Below are 16,969 nucleotides of genomic sequence, written 5' to 3'. Positions count from 1 at the left end.
GAAAGGGACAATAAAAACAATCAATCTTTTCTGGCACTATGGTACTTGAGAAGAAGGTATTTTAAAGATGCCACTAAATTTCCTCTAATTCTGTATTATATCCCAATGAAAGAGGGCGTGGCTCTTCATTTGAACAAACTTGAATCCCTGTTCAGCCAGGATGCTTGTGGCAAATTTGGTTTATTTGGCCAAGTGGTTTTCATGCGAAGAATTTGAATTACATGTATATGAGAAGTTTACAGATGCCGGACACCCTTCAACCAGAAAAGCTCACTTGAGCCTTAGGCTCAGGTGAGCTAAAACTAACGTTTTCTTTTTTCTGTAAGAACGGAAGGGTTGGTTGTTATCGATACCGCTGGAAGAATTAGCAATGTTTTATCTCTGATTGTAACAAGTGTTGTTTACATTTTTTAAGACACCTAGATTACAAGTCAACGAAAATGACAATGAAAAACAATATTTATTTTCATATACTGTTTCAAATGGAACATACGGTAACTGCAGATCATGTGCGCCATGTGCAGACGGATCTATACACCATGGAAAACTTTTCCGAGTTTACACGTTTCGATGTTTAAAAATTCATTGCAACACTAAGTTACTATATCTGACAAATACATGTATTAATATCTCATGTATTTAGTATCGTATTTTTGTACAATAAATCGACCGATCTAGATATTTCAAAGGCATTTCAAATTCCTTTATGGTTTTTCTCCTCGTGCCAACCTTCTGTTAATGTCTTCAACTACTTCAGGAAGCTCTTTGATACTGTCTATGACATAATGAGCACCTGTTTCCCGAAGCATTTCGCTACTTTTTTCACAACGAATTTTCTCCTCCTCTTTGGTAAGTTTTTCGGCGTCTTCAAAACTGTCTATTCCCATATAATTGCTGTATTTAGCCACACCCACTCCCCAACAACCTGCTTCAAGCGCCTCTCCAACGCCAGAAATCGTATCATCTACCTTAACAACAGACTGAATGGGATGGACGTCCAAAAGATCCATGTTCTTGTAAACCATGAAAGGCTTTGGCCTGGCGCCATGCGCAACTTCATCGCCGGCAACAGTAACATCCGGGTAATATCCTTGCTTGTTAGCATCTTCCACAAGTACGTCCACCATTGAGCGTAAAAACCCGGTAGTGCTGCCAATTTTACAACCGAACTCCTTCTTCAAGATGTTAACCGCCTCTGTCGTTCCGGGAATGAGATCGGTATACCTACGAAGACAACTCAGTTGCATCGGCACAAAATCTTTGAACATATTGTCTACATCTCTTTGGTCCGGTTCCTTCCCATAAACTTTGGTCCATCTTTCTCTAACATCTGGATCTTCAGTAATAGCCTTGATGTGAAGGTCCTTACGCAATCCCATTGGCTTCCTTGCTTCTTGCATTGATATCGGAACTTTGTGCTTCTGAAACACGTCACAGAACACCACAGCTGGGGCCAGGACATACTTATCGGCGGTGGTTCCGCTCCAGTCTAAAATTACTCCCCTCACCGGACCCACATAGGACCGCATAAAACGATATCTTCCTGAAAAGACAGAAACCAATTATGAAACCCCTTTGTTCTAGGAAATACTCAGTAAATTGTCATTTTATAAAATCCTTAAGATTTTAAAAATAATTTCATAAAAATAATTTGCATAATAAAGGTTGGATCTGAAAATATCTTCCATAGAAGAATTAAACCTTCTGAACAGTCTGACACTTAAAGCATGTAATACCTAGTAAAATATATGATTAACTTGCAAGATCTCATTTGTAATTTTATTAACATTGGTTCTGATGTTAGTAAAAACTGAAAGACAAGAAACATGGTGGATGAATGATGCCGTCGATTTCACCGACTCGCTGAGCAACATACACTTACTGGCACTGGCAGTGTACTTCATAAACGCCAAAATGTGGTGTATAATTTTGAATAAATTAAACACAGTTTAGCATACTTTGTTTGCGGATTTCGGACAACGACACCATTGTCAACAAGCAGAGGAAAAATACATTTACAACGTAATGCTAAAAACGAACTATTTTGATTCCCAAGAAACATTGTTGTAGTGGACCACTGACGATGTAAATTTTGGTAAATTGGATCAACTCCTCGAGAAACGTGTACATTCATACTAAGCTGCAAATCTTTTTCAAGCATCAGTTTTGCACTAGTGAGATTTCGACATTTCACTGAAGCACGCTTCAGTATACTATTATTGATCGAGATTTTAACATCAATGACGTTCTTTCATATTCTCATGCAATTCATAAATCAAATTATAGCACACTCAATTCTTAAAATTAATATGCCTTACTTACCTGACATTTTCAAAGCGATTTTGCACCAGTTTAATCAATCCGAGCACTTCAGCTATCTTATGGTAAACAAACAGGTGACCAACATTTACGGTATGTCAAGGGCGCTCCTCATCGACACGCAGGAAAAAAATCCAATAACATGATATCCGTGGTCATAGTGAGCTTATCAAGTATAGCTCCTTAAGATGGCATTTTCCCCATCTAAATACAAGAATAAAGGGCAAAGATTTTCTCAGTATAATTAAATTTACTTCACAGTTATTACGTAGTCAAATTGTCTCCCTTGATCAATAAATTTGAGCTCCCGTGGCTCTTTTCACAGAAAAAATATTGACAACTGTGTTTGCTTTATTAAGAGACAAGATTTTTTTTTTTATAAAAGACAGTTCACAATGTATCATGTAATAGAAATATGAGATTGTTTCTGACCTACTATAGCTTAGATAGTTGGTGGAGAATTAAAAAAAATTAAATAAATTGTTGAGTCATATTTCGTGAAAAGTTGCATAAACGAAGCAACGGTTCCAAAAGTGTGTGGGGGGCGGGGGGGGGGGGGGTCAACATCCCGAAAAGAAAAAGTCTCTTTTACTGTCCAAACCCTGGAATTTGCCAGTGCTCGACCTTATTTACAGCAACAAAAAATGGAAGAGGACACTTAAATGAAAATTTACTACAGCAAAATACACTATAGTCAGATAAAAGTGCCCCCCCCCCCCCAAAACCCCCGCGTCAAATTATTTTCAGAGGCAGGGGTCTGATATAAAGGGTCTTCGACACAGATTTGAACATAAGAATTTCTAAACTTTTCAATAGAATATTATGAATTTTATGTTGTTCGAGCATTTCACGTTGAAAAATAAAAAAAAATTGTTTAGAAACTTCCTTTTATCAGGAAAATATTGAAACTACGAATTTCGGGACGCGTTTGACAAGCATCCTTGCACTTTTAAGAAGTAAACTTTATTGTTAATACTTGAGTAAAGTAGAAATTTTGTTCAGTATTAACGAAAAAATGTTTAAACTATAATCTAGAAAATTTGGAGAAAATGCATGAAAGCAAATCCAAATCACCAGATTTGTTAGCCCGTCCGTGCTCAGTGATGTGTGCAGAGTACTGTAAACCAACATTTATTCGCGTGCAAGAAATATCCGCAAGCTCCTGAATTCTTGAGAGCTCTCTACGATTCTCTATAGAATTTTAAGGGTAAAACCTTATAAACTTAAGGGTAACATTATAATAATCTTCCATATCCACCATCCCAAATATATTCGTATCAAATAATTAAACTATGTAAAATTTTTCATCATCAGATTTTTTTGGAAGCTTTATACTATATTTGCTCACATCGAGTTGTGATTTGATCCCCTTTGCTTATATCTCTTGGATCTTAGCGATTCCCCCCACCCCTTTCCACCACGTCATCGTGTCTGGAGATTAGGCTTCTTGCCTCATCTATGTTTTTTTGTAAAAGTCAATAGATATAAGATTTGCATTTTAGCAGAAAATTACATGTCTAAAAACATGTTTGAGTCAAAAAGACTTGCTGTACATAAAATGGAAGAAATTTGTTGACGAACCTAAGAGCTACATGTACACATTCAAAAGAAAACTTGCTATACTGCGCATAGACCCATGCTCAACTTTAGGACTTTTCCTCTTGTTTTCTAAAACAGTCTACTGAAGTATTTTACACAAATTCTTAAAACATTTCGTTACGAATTTCCTCCCTTTACTTGTCTCAGAAATTCTTGTCATTGCCGTCATCAACCTCGGAAAATGAAGTGTGTTAATTTCTTGTCAATCAACCATGTAAACAAAACTATACTTCTTCATTTTGTAAGGTTATTTATAAAGGCCTTTCTACGATTTTCTGAGATAAATAAAGTAACGATATCAGTAGTAAAATGCCTTTAGAATTTTTTGGTATGAAGACATAGCCGATGCAGATCTGCATTTTGGAAATCAAAGACTAAGGAAGCCATTTTGATTGCTTAATATCACGTACATGTATAATCCACTTGTCTTTTTGCAAGAGTTTCAAATCTATAAATTTTTCATGTTGTATTCAACGAATAAACATTTTAATATAATGACAAATTTCCCCTTTATTATACCCCCTGCTTGAAAAGCAGGGATGTATAGTGATGGAGATGTCCGTCCGTCTGTCCATCCATCCGCCCGTTACGCTTCGGGGTACCCATCTCTTATCCTCAGCTTCTCTTACACTACTGAATAAAATTTAATGAAACTTTCACAGAATCTTTGTTACATTGTGCCATTGTGACCTCCTATCTTATTTTTTGATCGGACATATATTTTGGGTTTCAAATAGCAAAACATACTTTCTATAATATTGTGGGGTACCCATCTCTTATCCGTAACTTATCCTATACCACTGAATAAATTTAATGATACTTTTACAGAATCTTTATTACATAGTGCCATTGTGCACCTCCTATTTTTCTTTTAATCTGACACTTATTTCAGGTCTCTCATAGCAAAACATGGACTTTGTCATAATAACTATATTGGAGGCGGGGTATCATTTTGTGAGCTCAGTGCACACAGTACCTCAAGTTTTTATATGTGTAACTAAATCTTTGAAAATTTTACGGTAAAAAAATCCGCCAGTGGGACTGAAACACTGATTAAAGGCTGATGGAGGACAAATGACCTCCTAAGGAATTTAAAATGACCTCTCATAATAGGTACCTGTTTTATTAAACCACTGTGTAACGATACCTAATGTAAATTATTGTACACATGACAAATTAAATTTAATTGTACTGCAATGATCAGCTTGTGATGTTGCTTTAAACAAAACTAATTCATGAATAATTCTTACACAAAATCTTAGACGGCCCATAAATCACATCCTTTAAATGATGTCATTGCCTGATGCTGTCTAAATATGAAGTTAATGCACTTACATTCTAAATTCTAATACAATATTTAAAAAAAAAATCATTTGTAACATACAAATGCAGTATAAACTTGAAAGTTTGAAATAGAGTGATACTAACAATCCATAGGGATGATTAGAAAACACAACATGCACAACTTCTTGTAAGAAAAAGTAACTAAAAATTGATCTTCGTCTCTTTCAGTTTGCCCATATATTGACATTGTCTCCACTGAATTATTAAACTTCCCAATGTCTGCTATTGTTACAATGTCTTACATAACTGCTATGGAGAATGTTTTCTCTTTTTGGTCAATATCAGTTTAAAAGTACCTTCTTTGGAAATTATCATCGTCATTAGTTTGTGTTTTCCTTCACAGAACTTAATTTTTCATTAATAACAAAGTTGCAACACTTAAATACATGAATTATTAATATGATGGAATTCATGTGTCCACAGTGAATATTCACACTCGTTCCATCCTTTCCTCTAGGTGACTTGTCTTGAGAGCTGTTCTGTGAACCTCCCTAACAGAATTTGTACAGCAATTCATAAACAAACATCAGTTATAAACAAGTCGGAAATTCCTCTCTTGTTCCCTCCGCTGAATTTCCATCTGTTTTGAAATTTCCTCCACTTTCCTTCCCAGTAATGCTGAAGCATTAGAAATTGTGACCATCAACATTTTAACATAAAAACTTAATTCTAACACAGCAATGGCTAATCATAATACATCTGTATAACACAATGCCTATGAACTGCAAATTACATAATTTTTAATGTAAAACTGTAGCATCATCTTACTTGTGTTCTGGTCAATCCACTGAAGTGAGTCCATGTGAGAATTTAAAATTTTAGTTATTTGCTGAATCTGTGAAATACAAAAGTTACATGTACATGAACTACTGAACAAAGATGGGGAGCATTAAATGACAAGAAGAAACAATTCAATAATATATATGGATTACAAAAATTAGAAATAATATTCCATAAAAATGTTTTCATTCATATCTTCTTTTTTTGAAATCAAAACTTTTGAAATTTAAAACACATATTTAATTAGAAGAGATATTTGTTCAGGTACCCATTTTGGCCTGCTGAAGAATTTACAATATTTTTCTCTCAATATTTTCATGACAATGAGGGGCAGCTAGAAGACTGACTTCAGGTACATTTTTGCAATCAAATTTTTATTATGAAAAAGTATCAATTCATATCTTAAAGCCAAATACTCCAGTTTTTTTAAAAGAATAACCACTTGTGAATTTGTTATTATGTCAGCTGAGTCACCTAGACAACCTATTCAATCTGTTTTTGTCCAATGTGCACTGTGCATTGTACATTATTAACCATTTTTAATGGAATTAAATTAGACCTTTCATTTATTTCTTATGTATCTACGAGTATTTGTCACTCCTTTAACAAGCAACAATTTGATAAACAAAGAGGGAGCAATCCTGGGAGATCCTGAGCAATCCTAGTTAGTACTGATCCTGGTTAGTACCATAATTAGGACTTACCAGGTCATTCTGATCCTGGTTAGTACTGATCCTGGTTAGTACCATAATTAGGACTTACCAGGTCATTCTGATCCTGGTAAGTACTGATCCTGGTAAGTACTGATCCTGGTTAGTACTGATCCTGGTTAGTACTGATCCTGATTAGTACTGATCCTGATTAGTACTGATCCTGGTTAGTACTGATCTTGGTTAGTACTGATCCTGAGTAGTACTGATCCTGGTTAGTAATGATCCTGGTTAGTACTGATCCTGATTAGTACTGATCCTGGTTAGTACTGATCCTGGTTAGTACTGATCCTGGTTAGTACAATAATTAGGACTTACCAGGTCATTTTGATCCTGATTAGTACTGATCCTGGTTAGTACAATAATTAGGACTTACCAGGTCATTTTGATCCTGATTAGTACTGATCCTGGTTAGTACAATAATTAGGACTTACCAGGTCATTTTGATCCTGATTAGTACTGATCCTGGTTAGTATAATAATTAGGACTTACCAGGTCATTTTGATCCTGATTAGTACTGATCCTGGTTAGTACAATAATTAGGACTTACCAGGTCACTTTGATCCTGGTTAGTACTGATCCTGGTTAGTACAATAATTAGGACTTACCGGGTCATTCTGATCCTGTTTAGTACTGATCCTGGTTAGTACAATAATTAGGACTTACCGGGTCATTCTGATCCTGTTTAGTACTGATCCTGGTTAGTACAATAATTAGGACTTACCGGGTCATTCTGATCCTGGTTAGTACTGATCCTGATTAGTACAATAATTAGGACTTACTGGGTCACTCTGATCCTGGTTAGTATTGATCCTGGTTAGTACAATAATTAGGACTTACCGGGTCATTCTGATCCTGGTTAGTACTGATCCTGGTTAGTACAATAATTAGGACTTACCAGGCCATTCTGATCCTGATTAGTACTGATCCTGGTTAGTACCATAATTAGGACTTACCGGGTCATTCTGATCCTGGTTAGCACTGATCCTTATTAGTACAATGATTAGACTTACAGGGTCTGATCCTGGTTAGTACAATAATTAGGACTTACCAGGCCATTCTGATCCTGGTTAGTACTGATCCTGGTTAGTACAATAATTAGGACTTACCAGGACATTTTGATCCTGGTTAGTACTGATCCTGGTTAGTGCTGATCCTGATTAGTACAATAATTAGAACTTACCAGATCATTTTGATCCTGGTTAGTACTGATCCTGGTTAGTACAATAATTATGACTTGCTGGGTCATATTGATCCTGTCTAGTACGATAATTTGGACTTACCGGGTCATATTGATCCTGTCAAGTATGATAATTAGGACTTACGAGGTCATTTTGATCCTGTCAAGTATGATAATTAGGACTTACGAGGTCATTTCGATCCTGGTAAGTACAATAATTAGGACTTTCCGGGTCTGATCCTGGTAAGTATGATAATTAGGACTTACTGAGTAATTCTGATCTTGGTAAGTACTGATCCTTATTAGTACAATGATTAGGACTTACCGTGTCTGATCCTGGTAAGTACTGATCCTGATAAGTACAATAATTAGGACTTGCCAGCACATTTTGATCCTGGTTAGTGCTGATCCTGATTAGTACAATAATTAGGACTTACCGGGTCATTTTGATCCTGGTTAGTATTAGAGGAATTCAGATGATCGATGATTTCTTTTAAATCTGATAGCATCCTTTTCAGCTGTGCATCAATGTTCTCTGCTAACTGATATCTATATTAAAATAAAGAATTGCTTACTGATATCTATAAATAAAAAATTGTCACATAAAATTTCATTTGTATCAGTTGAAAAAAAAAAAAAAAAACAAGAGGCCCAATGGCCTTAATGGTCACCTGAGTACAATACAACAATTTAGAGGATCCATAAACTGATAAATGAAGCTTTAAATGTTGCCCAAAAGCAAGAAAAATAGTATGATAAGCATCAACAGAATAATTGGTATAGCATCTATCTGTCCCCCATTTAACACTATTACCAAGCAGACTATTAACAAAATGTCTATTTTTAATCCCAAATTACTACTTCTCACATTGGTCTCTGATAAAAATACCCTTGCATACTAAAACTTTTACTCTGTTTGCCTCGAATATGCCCAGAAGCATAGAAGATTTTCAAAGAAATGCATGTTCACTATATAATTAAATAAATAAAGCCCCCCCCCCCCCCCCCCCCCCCCCCGTCCTTACACCAGAACATCTTACCCAGGAGCCATGAACTCACAATTCTGGAAGAAGAACTTTGCTTTATTACTAGTAGTAAAAAAAATATTTTGAAAGAAATTATGCATTTTCACTATAAAATCAATAGAGCCCCCCCCCCCCCCCTTTCACCAGAACCCTGACCCAGGGGCCATGATTTTCACAATTTTGGAAGAGGCATTCTTCCTTATCATAACCATGCACTTTCTCTATTTGAATAACACCCAGGAGCAGAGAAGAAGATTTTGAAAGAATTTATGCATTTTCCATATATAATCAATAGAGCCCCACCCTAACAGCAGAACCCTTCACCCAGGGGCCACGAAATTCACAATTTCTGAGGAGGCAACCATGCTCATCATAACTATGTACTTAGTTCATTTAATATCCAGGAGAGAGAAGATTTTAAAAGAAATAATGCATTTTCACTATATATATCAATTGAGCCCCAACCTGACACCAACACCCCGACCCAGGGGCCATGAAATTCACAATTTTGGAAGAGGCAACCATGCTCATCATAACTTTGCACTAAGTTAGTTTATTTCATGCCCAGGAACAGAGAAGAAGATTTTCAAAGAATTAATGCAAATAATCAATAGAGCCCCACTCTAACACCTGAATCCCTGACCCTGGGGCCATGAAATTCACAATTTCTGAAAAGGCAGCCATGCTCATCATATCTATGTTCTTAGTTAGTTTATTTAACACCAAGGAGCAGAAAAGAAGATTTTCAAAGAATTAATGTATTTTCACTATATAATCAATAGAGCCCCACCCTAACACCAGAACCCCTGTTCCAGGGGCCATGAAATTCACAATTTTGGAAGAGGCACACTTGCTCATCATAACTTTGTACTTAGTTACTTAATTTAATGCCCAGGAGCAGAAAAGAAGATTTTCAAAGAATTAATGTATTTTCACTATATAATAAATAGAGCACCGCCCTAACACCAGAACCGCTGACCCAGGGGCCATGAAATTCACAATTTTGGAAGAGGCACTCTTGCTCATCATAACTTTGTACTTAGTTACTTAATTTAATACCCAGGAGCAGAGAAGAAGATTTTCAAAGAATTAATGCATTTTCACTATATAGTCAATAGAGCCCCGCCCTAACACCAGAACCCCTGACCCTGGGGCCATGAATTTCACAATTTTGGAAGAGGCACTCTTGCTCATCATAACTATGTACTTAATTTGTTTATTTGATACCCAGGAGCAGAGAAGAAGATTTTCAAAGAATTAATGCATTTTCAGTATACAATCAATAGAGTCACACCCTTACACCAGAACTCCTGACCCTGGGGCCATGAAATTCACAATTTTGGAAGAGGCACACTTGCTCATCATAACTATATACTTGGTTAGTTTATTTAATACCCAGAAACAGAGAAGAAGATTTTCAAAGAATTAATGCATTTTCACTATATAATTAATAGAGCACCGCCATAACACCAGAACCCCTGACCCTGGGGCCATGAAATTCACAATTTTGGAAGTGGCACTCTTGCCCTTCATAACTATGTACTTAATTTGTTTATTTGATACCCAGGAGCAGAGAAGAAGATTTTCAAAGAATTAATGCATTTTCACTATATAGTCAATAGAGCCCCGCCCTAACACCAGAACCCCTGACCCTGGGGCCATGAATTTCACAATTTTGGAAGTGGCACTCTTGCTCATCATAACTATGTACTTAGTTACTTTATTTAATGCCCAGGAGCAGAAAAGAAGATTTTCAAAGAATAAATGTATTTTCACTATATAATAAATAGAGCACCGCCCTAACACCAGAACCCCTGACCCTGGGGCCATGAATTTCACAATTTTGGTAGAGGGTTCAATGCTTATTACAATCATGCCAACAGTTTGACTGCTTGATGTCCAGGAGTAAAGAAGTTTTTTAAAGATTGCATTAATTTTGGTGGTTTTAGCCCCACCCCTCAGGCCCCAGGGGGGCAGGGACCATGAAATTCACAATTTTTGTTCCCCTTCACCCATAGATGCTATATACCAAATTTGGTTGAAATTGGTTAAGCGGTTCTGGAGAAGAAGTTAAAAATGTTCAAAAGTTAACGCAAGACAGACGACGCATGCCGATGGACGAAAACGGATAGCAATAGGTCACCTGAGTGACTCAGGTGACCTAAAAAAGGGAAAATTTCAAGTGAAACAAAATGAGTTTCTGAAACAATATAAATCTGTCCCTGATGGAATCCAAAACATCCAATAACTTTATCATATTAAAACATAGTTAATCAAAGATGACAAAGCTCACCTTGAAGGACGTTATCTATAAGTAAAGCAAAGTCTCACACCAAACAAATGTTCTAGTAGTGTGCATCCCTAAATACAACATCAAAACAAGTTTGGACCATGTAGGATCTATACATACTTGAAAATGAACAAGCTGCTTCAAAACTTTTAATTGTTCACTCACACTGCAAATGTAGGTCAGATACAGCTTCCAAACCATGTTTGAAGTGTTCATACCTAGCAACAAAGCATCATCTATGCAGATTCAATCACCATAGGGCTTATAGATACTTGGGAATGGACCAGCTCTAAAAATAAACCTGTTCATTCACCTGGAAAATGAAGGTCAGATCCATCATCCGAAGCAAGTCTGTAGTGTGCATTGCTAGATGCATCTTATCACCACATATAGGGCTTAAAGTTACTTGAAAATGAACCCAGCAACTGAAGGAAGTGTGGTAGTGTGTATCCCAGGATGCATCCTCTATGCAAGTTGGTCCAGGTAAGGCTTACAGTTATTTGCAAATGAAACTACTCCAAAAACTAGCTTGTTGTCTCATCTAGAGAATGTAGGTCAGAACCAGCATCTGAAGCAAGTGTGGTAAAGTGCATCCCTCAAAGCAGTTCAACTAAGAAGGGTTAACAATTACTTGGGAATGAACTTATTGTAAAATTTTTCACCTGTTCAGGTGTCCAGAAAATGTAGGTAAGAACCATCATCCAAGCAAGTCTTATAGTGTGAATTCCTAAAGCATCATCCATGCAAGTTTGGTCTACATAGAGATTTAACCTATTACTCATCCAAAAAATATGGGTCAATCTATCCAGTATCTGAAGCAAGTCTGATAGTGTGCATCCTTAAATGGATAATCAATAATCCATGCAACTTCGGTCCAGGTAAGGCTTACAGTTATTTGGAAATGAACCTGCTACAAAACTTTTAACCTGTTCACTCATCCTGAAAATGTAGGTCAGATCCAGTATCTGAAGCCCATCTGGTAGCAATCTTCCCTAAATTCATCATCAATGCAAGTTAAGTCACCGTTGGGAATAAAGTTACTTGGGGATGAAGCTGCTCCAAAAAACTTTAACCTGGTCACTCATCCAGAAAATGTAGATCAGATCCAACATCTACACCCAGTCTGGAAGTGTGCACTTCTAGATGCATCATCCATGCATGATAATGCAAGTTTGATTCAGGTAGGGTGGCTTACAGATACTTGGGAAGGAGCCTGCTCCAAAACTTTAACCTTATCATCACTTATTTGGAAAATGTAGGTCAGATCCAGCATTTGAAGCAAGTCCAGTAGTGTGCTTCCTTAGATGTGTCATCCTTGCAAGTTTGGTCAACATAGGGCATAAAGTTACTCGGAAATGAGATCTGCTCCAAAAACTTGGTCTGGTAATGTGCATCATCCTTGCAAGTTTAGTCTCCATAAGGTTTATATTTGATTTGGAATGAAATCTGCTCATAAAACTTTTACTTGCTCCAAAAACTTAAATTTGCTCTCATCCAGGAAATGTAGGTCAGATTCTGCATCCGGAGAAAGTCAGGTAGTGTACATTCCAGGATGCATGATCCATTCAAGTAGGGCCTAAAGTTACTTATAAAACCTATTACTAAAACTTCAACTGGGATGCCAATGCCGACACTGATGCTAACATAAATGCCAGGAGAATAGTATAAGTTCATTTGAACTTCTGATGAGGTGATGTAATAAAACAGATTGGAAAAAAATTCTGAAGACGTTGAACTCTGTGTGAAATAGAGTCAGCTCTCTTCATACAGATGCCTCCTTTGACAAACCTACGTGTTTTCCCTCTCCAGAGCAGAGTGTTGCTGAATGTTAATATTTGGCTGTTGTTCTACGGTCTTCTCGAGAGGGACCAGTAATTCCTCTAACTCCCGCTGTTGTGAGTGAATGAAGTCGAGCTCGTGATCCAGTTTCTGCTGGTCTACCTTCACTCGTTCCATGTCACTGTTAAGTGTTGTTATCTGTAATGTCAGATACACTTAAAATTTAGCACACTGAGGAAAAATAAATGCTGTCTAGATTTGTACTGACTAGGACACTTTCAAAAATAGTAACAAACGCAACACCATTCATTGAAATTTAAAAGTGAGGTACTTGACGTCTTCTAAGATTTGGCAAGATCAATCTTTGGCAGAAGTTCATGTAGCATTTTGAAAATTTTTGCTACATTGGACATTGATTTCTACCAACATTTATTAAGCTCTTTGGATCTTTGACAAGTAGAGCTGAAAATAATCAAAAATAAAAATACTTGTTTTTTAGTATAAAGCTTTGACCAATTGGATTCTCCGGAGTTGTCTTTCTTACTTTCTCTCCATTTTCCACCAGTAATCGGTCCCAGGCATTCACCTGAGTGGCCAGTTCTAAGAAGTCCTGTTCCTGCTTCTCTAGCTCTGACATCCACTTGTTAATACTCTCCTCCAGTTGTTGATACGACATCTTGGTCTCAGGGACGACGGCTGTCGCAATTGTGCTGGCAGCTGAACTTGTGGCTGCAGTGCTAAAAATTTATTTACCAAAATATTGTTTTTAACCCAAAACTTTATAGGATTTAAACGTTTAAATTTTTCTTTTATGGTCATCTTTAAAAAATCAGTGTATACTGTAGATACTCTGGCTAAAATGTTTAAATGGGGGAATTTTGCTCTTCATTTCAGTATCCTTACAGATTAAAACGTAATGATTCTTAATCTAATCACTGATGTCACATTATGGAAATAACTTAGAAACAAAATTCTTGCCATAATTCAGGAAATCTAATATTGTAGTGTGGAGTACCTGGCAGCTGCCACTGGAAAGGAAAGAGTGGTGGTTTGTGGTTTTGTGGCAGCAGTAGTGGTGCCAGCAATTAAGCCCCCTAAAGTTGGTGCAGCTGTTGTTGTTTTGGCACCACCAAACTGGAAACCACTTGCAGATGTGGCTGTTCCAAGGGATAATCCAGTGGAGGTGGTGGTATTAGCAGCCCCCAAAGTTAGGCCTGGAGCAGTTCCCTGGGTAGTACCCACTGATATTCCAAGTGGCTTAGTGGCTGCTGTTTGTCCTGTTAAGTTGAAAGTAGCTGTTGCTGTAAATATGTAAACACACAAGTACATGTACAGTGTATCATATACATAAAACACATACATTGTAGAATGTGCACACTCATTATTTAATATATAAAATAGGGATGTTTAAGTGTTTCTCTGTTGTTACTATATAACAAAATTGTATATATCCAAGCTGTAATATTATAAAAATTCATATTCTGCAGTTTCCCCTTGAATATGTACACAATAAGTGTAAATTTTAATATTTGAAAAAAATCATCGAAAATTTTATCAACGGTAATTTAAAACCACCAATTCAATTCATTAGTCATACTCATTCTGACATCCTAATACAAATACCTACAGAGGGTTGTACAAATTCTCTTTCATTCAATATGGTAACAAACAGTGGATTGCTTAATTTTATGTTTAACAGTGGCAAAAGTATCCCAGAACTCATAACAATCAAAACCTGCATCAAACTCCCTAACCAAGTGGCATTTTTGAGTAAGATGAGTAGGTGATTACTGATTAGCTAAGAATACTGTTATACATTAGCAAAACAAGAAAAGTGAATGAATAAATATAAACATAGGTAATCAGAGATTACAGAGCTCACCTCAACCAATGTTGTCTTTAAGTAAGGCAAAGTCCCACACTAAACTAATAATCTTGGGAGTGTGCATCCCTAGATGCAATATTTATGCAATTTTGGTCTGATTGGGCATGCAGTTACTTGAGAATGGACTTATCTAAAAACTTTAAACTAGTCACTCATCCAGAAAATGTAGGTTAAATCCAGCATCCGAAGCAAGTTTGAAAGTGTTCGTCCCTTGATGCATCATCCATGCAAGTTTGGTTCAGATAGGCCTTATAGCTTCTTGGAAATGGACCTGCTCCAAAAACTTTAACTTAATCACTCACCCGCAGAATGTAGGTAAGATCCAGCATCCGAAGCAAGTCTAGTAGTGTGCATCCTTAGATGTATCATCCATGCAAGTTCGGTCAATATAGCATAGGGCCTCAGCCCTTTAGTTACTCGGAAATGAAATCTGCTCCAAAAACTTTAACCTGGTCACTCATCCGGAAAATGTACGGTAGGTCAGATCCAGCATCTGAAGCAAGTCCAGTAGTGGGCATCCTTAGTTGTATCATCCATGCAAGTTTGGTCAACATAGCGCTTATAGTTAATTGAAAAAGAGATCTGCTCCAAAAACTTTAACCTGGTCACTCATTTTGAAAATGTAGGTCAGATCCAGCATCTAAAGCAAGTCTAGTAGTGTGCTTCCTTATATGTATCATTCTTGCGAGTAAAGTTTGGTCAACATAGGGCTGAAAGTTACCTGGAAATGAGATCTGCTCCAAAAACTTAACTCACTCATCCTGAAAATGTAAGTAAGATCCAGCATCCAAAGCAAGTCCAGTAGTGGACATCCTTAGTTGTATCATTCATACAAGTTTGGTCAACATAGGACTTATAGTAACTCAAAAATGAGATCTGTTCCAAAAACTTTAACCTGGTCACTCATCTAGAAAATGTAGGTCAGATCCAGCATCTGAAGCAAGTTCAGTAGTGTGCATCCTTAGATGTATCATCCATGCATGTTTGGTCAATATAGGACTTATAGTTACTCGGAAATGAGATCTGCTCCAAAAACTTTAACATGGTCACTCATATGGAAAATGTGGGTCAGATCCAGCATCCGAAGCAAGCCTGATATTGTCCATCCTTAGATGTATCATCCATACAAGTTTGGTCAACATAGGACTTATAGTTACTTGGAAATGAGATCTGCTCCAAAAACTTTAACCTGCTCCAAAAACATTAACCTGGTCATTCTTCAGCTGAAATTGCAGCATCTGAAACCTTGACTGGTACAATAAAACACACTAGAAGCATCCTCCATGCATCTCTGATTGATATAGGGCATAGAAGTACTTGAAGAAAAATCTGCTCCAAAAACTATAACCTGGGACACTGACGCCGAGGGTATTACATAAGCTCCCCCAACTTCGTTGAGGTGAGCTAAAAATGTAATGCAAGGTTTTCCCCAAAAGTCCATGATTTTATAGCTGATTTTACAGATAGTTCTCCAGTCCAGTTATTAAGGACTGTTAGAGACGTATTAAGGATTGTTACACTTGTATTAAGTTCAAGTCTCTGTTAGAATCAGGCAAAGTAGGTTTGAAGGTGAATCACAAAGGTTCTCAGAAATTTATGATTTTCACCACACAGATTCTCTTGCGCTATAAACCATGTGTACAAAATAAAAAAGTTTTGGGTCATGGTTACTATGGAAACATGGCTAAAGAAATTTCCCTAGAAACCAGTTTATTGTCCATGTGTATGATAATATATAAATAGTGCACGTTTTTGAGGGTAACAGTTGAAATTGACACCCCAAGGAAAACCATTGTCAACCGACGCGTCAGCGGAAGTTGACAATGGTTTTCCGAGGGGTGTCAATTTCAATTATTACCTAACCTACTATATAAATTGTAATTAGGCATTTTGAACTGTTTTCTGATTCTTTTTAATGTTTTTGCAAATCATGAAACAGTCAAAACTGTTTACCCGGTCACAGAATGAACTGTTGCATGGCTGAACTGTTCCATTATGACGTCACAATTAATTCCCCGTACTTTACAGCTATAATATTAAATTACCGGTATGTATTAA

The 16,969-nt window shown here is 36.8% G+C and overlaps 2 protein-coding genes across 3 annotated transcripts in view; both read right to left on the bottom strand.

Moving 5' to 3' along the window:
* Nucleotides 1-441: 441 nt before the first annotated feature.
* On the bottom strand, nt 442-2,387 carry LOC133172877 (phosphonoacetaldehyde hydrolase-like). Its single transcript, XM_061307710.1, has 2 exons — nt 2,323-2,387; nt 442-1,543 (listed from the first exon to the last, which is right to left on the bottom strand). The coding sequence occupies exons 1-2, from the start codon at nt 2,327-2,329 to the stop codon at nt 705-707; spliced, it is 846 nt and encodes a 281-aa protein (XP_061163694.1). The 5' UTR covers nt 2,330-2,387; the 3' UTR covers nt 442-704.
* A 2,638-nt stretch (nt 2,388-5,025) lies between these two features.
* Nucleotides 5,026-16,969, bottom strand: part of LOC133173185 (nuclear pore glycoprotein p62-like) — a 25,034-nt gene continuing 13,090 nt past the window's right edge. The window contains exons 4-9 of one of the 2 annotated variants that reach the window (XM_061308136.1): nt 14,042-14,327; nt 13,571-13,763; nt 13,040-13,224; nt 8,370-8,481; nt 6,031-6,097; nt 5,026-5,880 (exon numbers count right to left, since the gene is read on the bottom strand). In XM_061308136.1, the coding sequence (XP_061164120.1) occupies nt 5,789-5,880; nt 6,031-6,097; nt 8,370-8,481; nt 13,040-13,224; nt 13,571-13,763; nt 14,042-14,327 (935 nt within the window). In that variant the 3' untranslated portion in view covers nt 5,026-5,788. The remainder of the gene's footprint in view (nt 5,881-6,030; nt 6,098-8,369; nt 8,482-13,039; nt 13,225-13,570; nt 13,764-14,041; nt 14,328-16,969) is intronic. The other variant, XM_061308137.1, reaches the window with a different exon arrangement.

The sequence above is a fragment of the Saccostrea echinata genome, unplaced genomic scaffold, assembly GCF_033153115.1.
Source record: "Saccostrea echinata isolate AGI-Se365-2 ecotype Australia unplaced genomic scaffold, CSIRO_AGI_Sech_v1 ptg000056l, whole genome shotgun sequence".
Lineage (NCBI taxonomy): Eukaryota > Metazoa > Mollusca > Bivalvia > Ostreida > Ostreidae > Saccostrea > Saccostrea echinata.
Note: the sequence above shows the minus strand (reverse complement) of the source record. Positions and strands in the feature narration are given on the sequence as shown.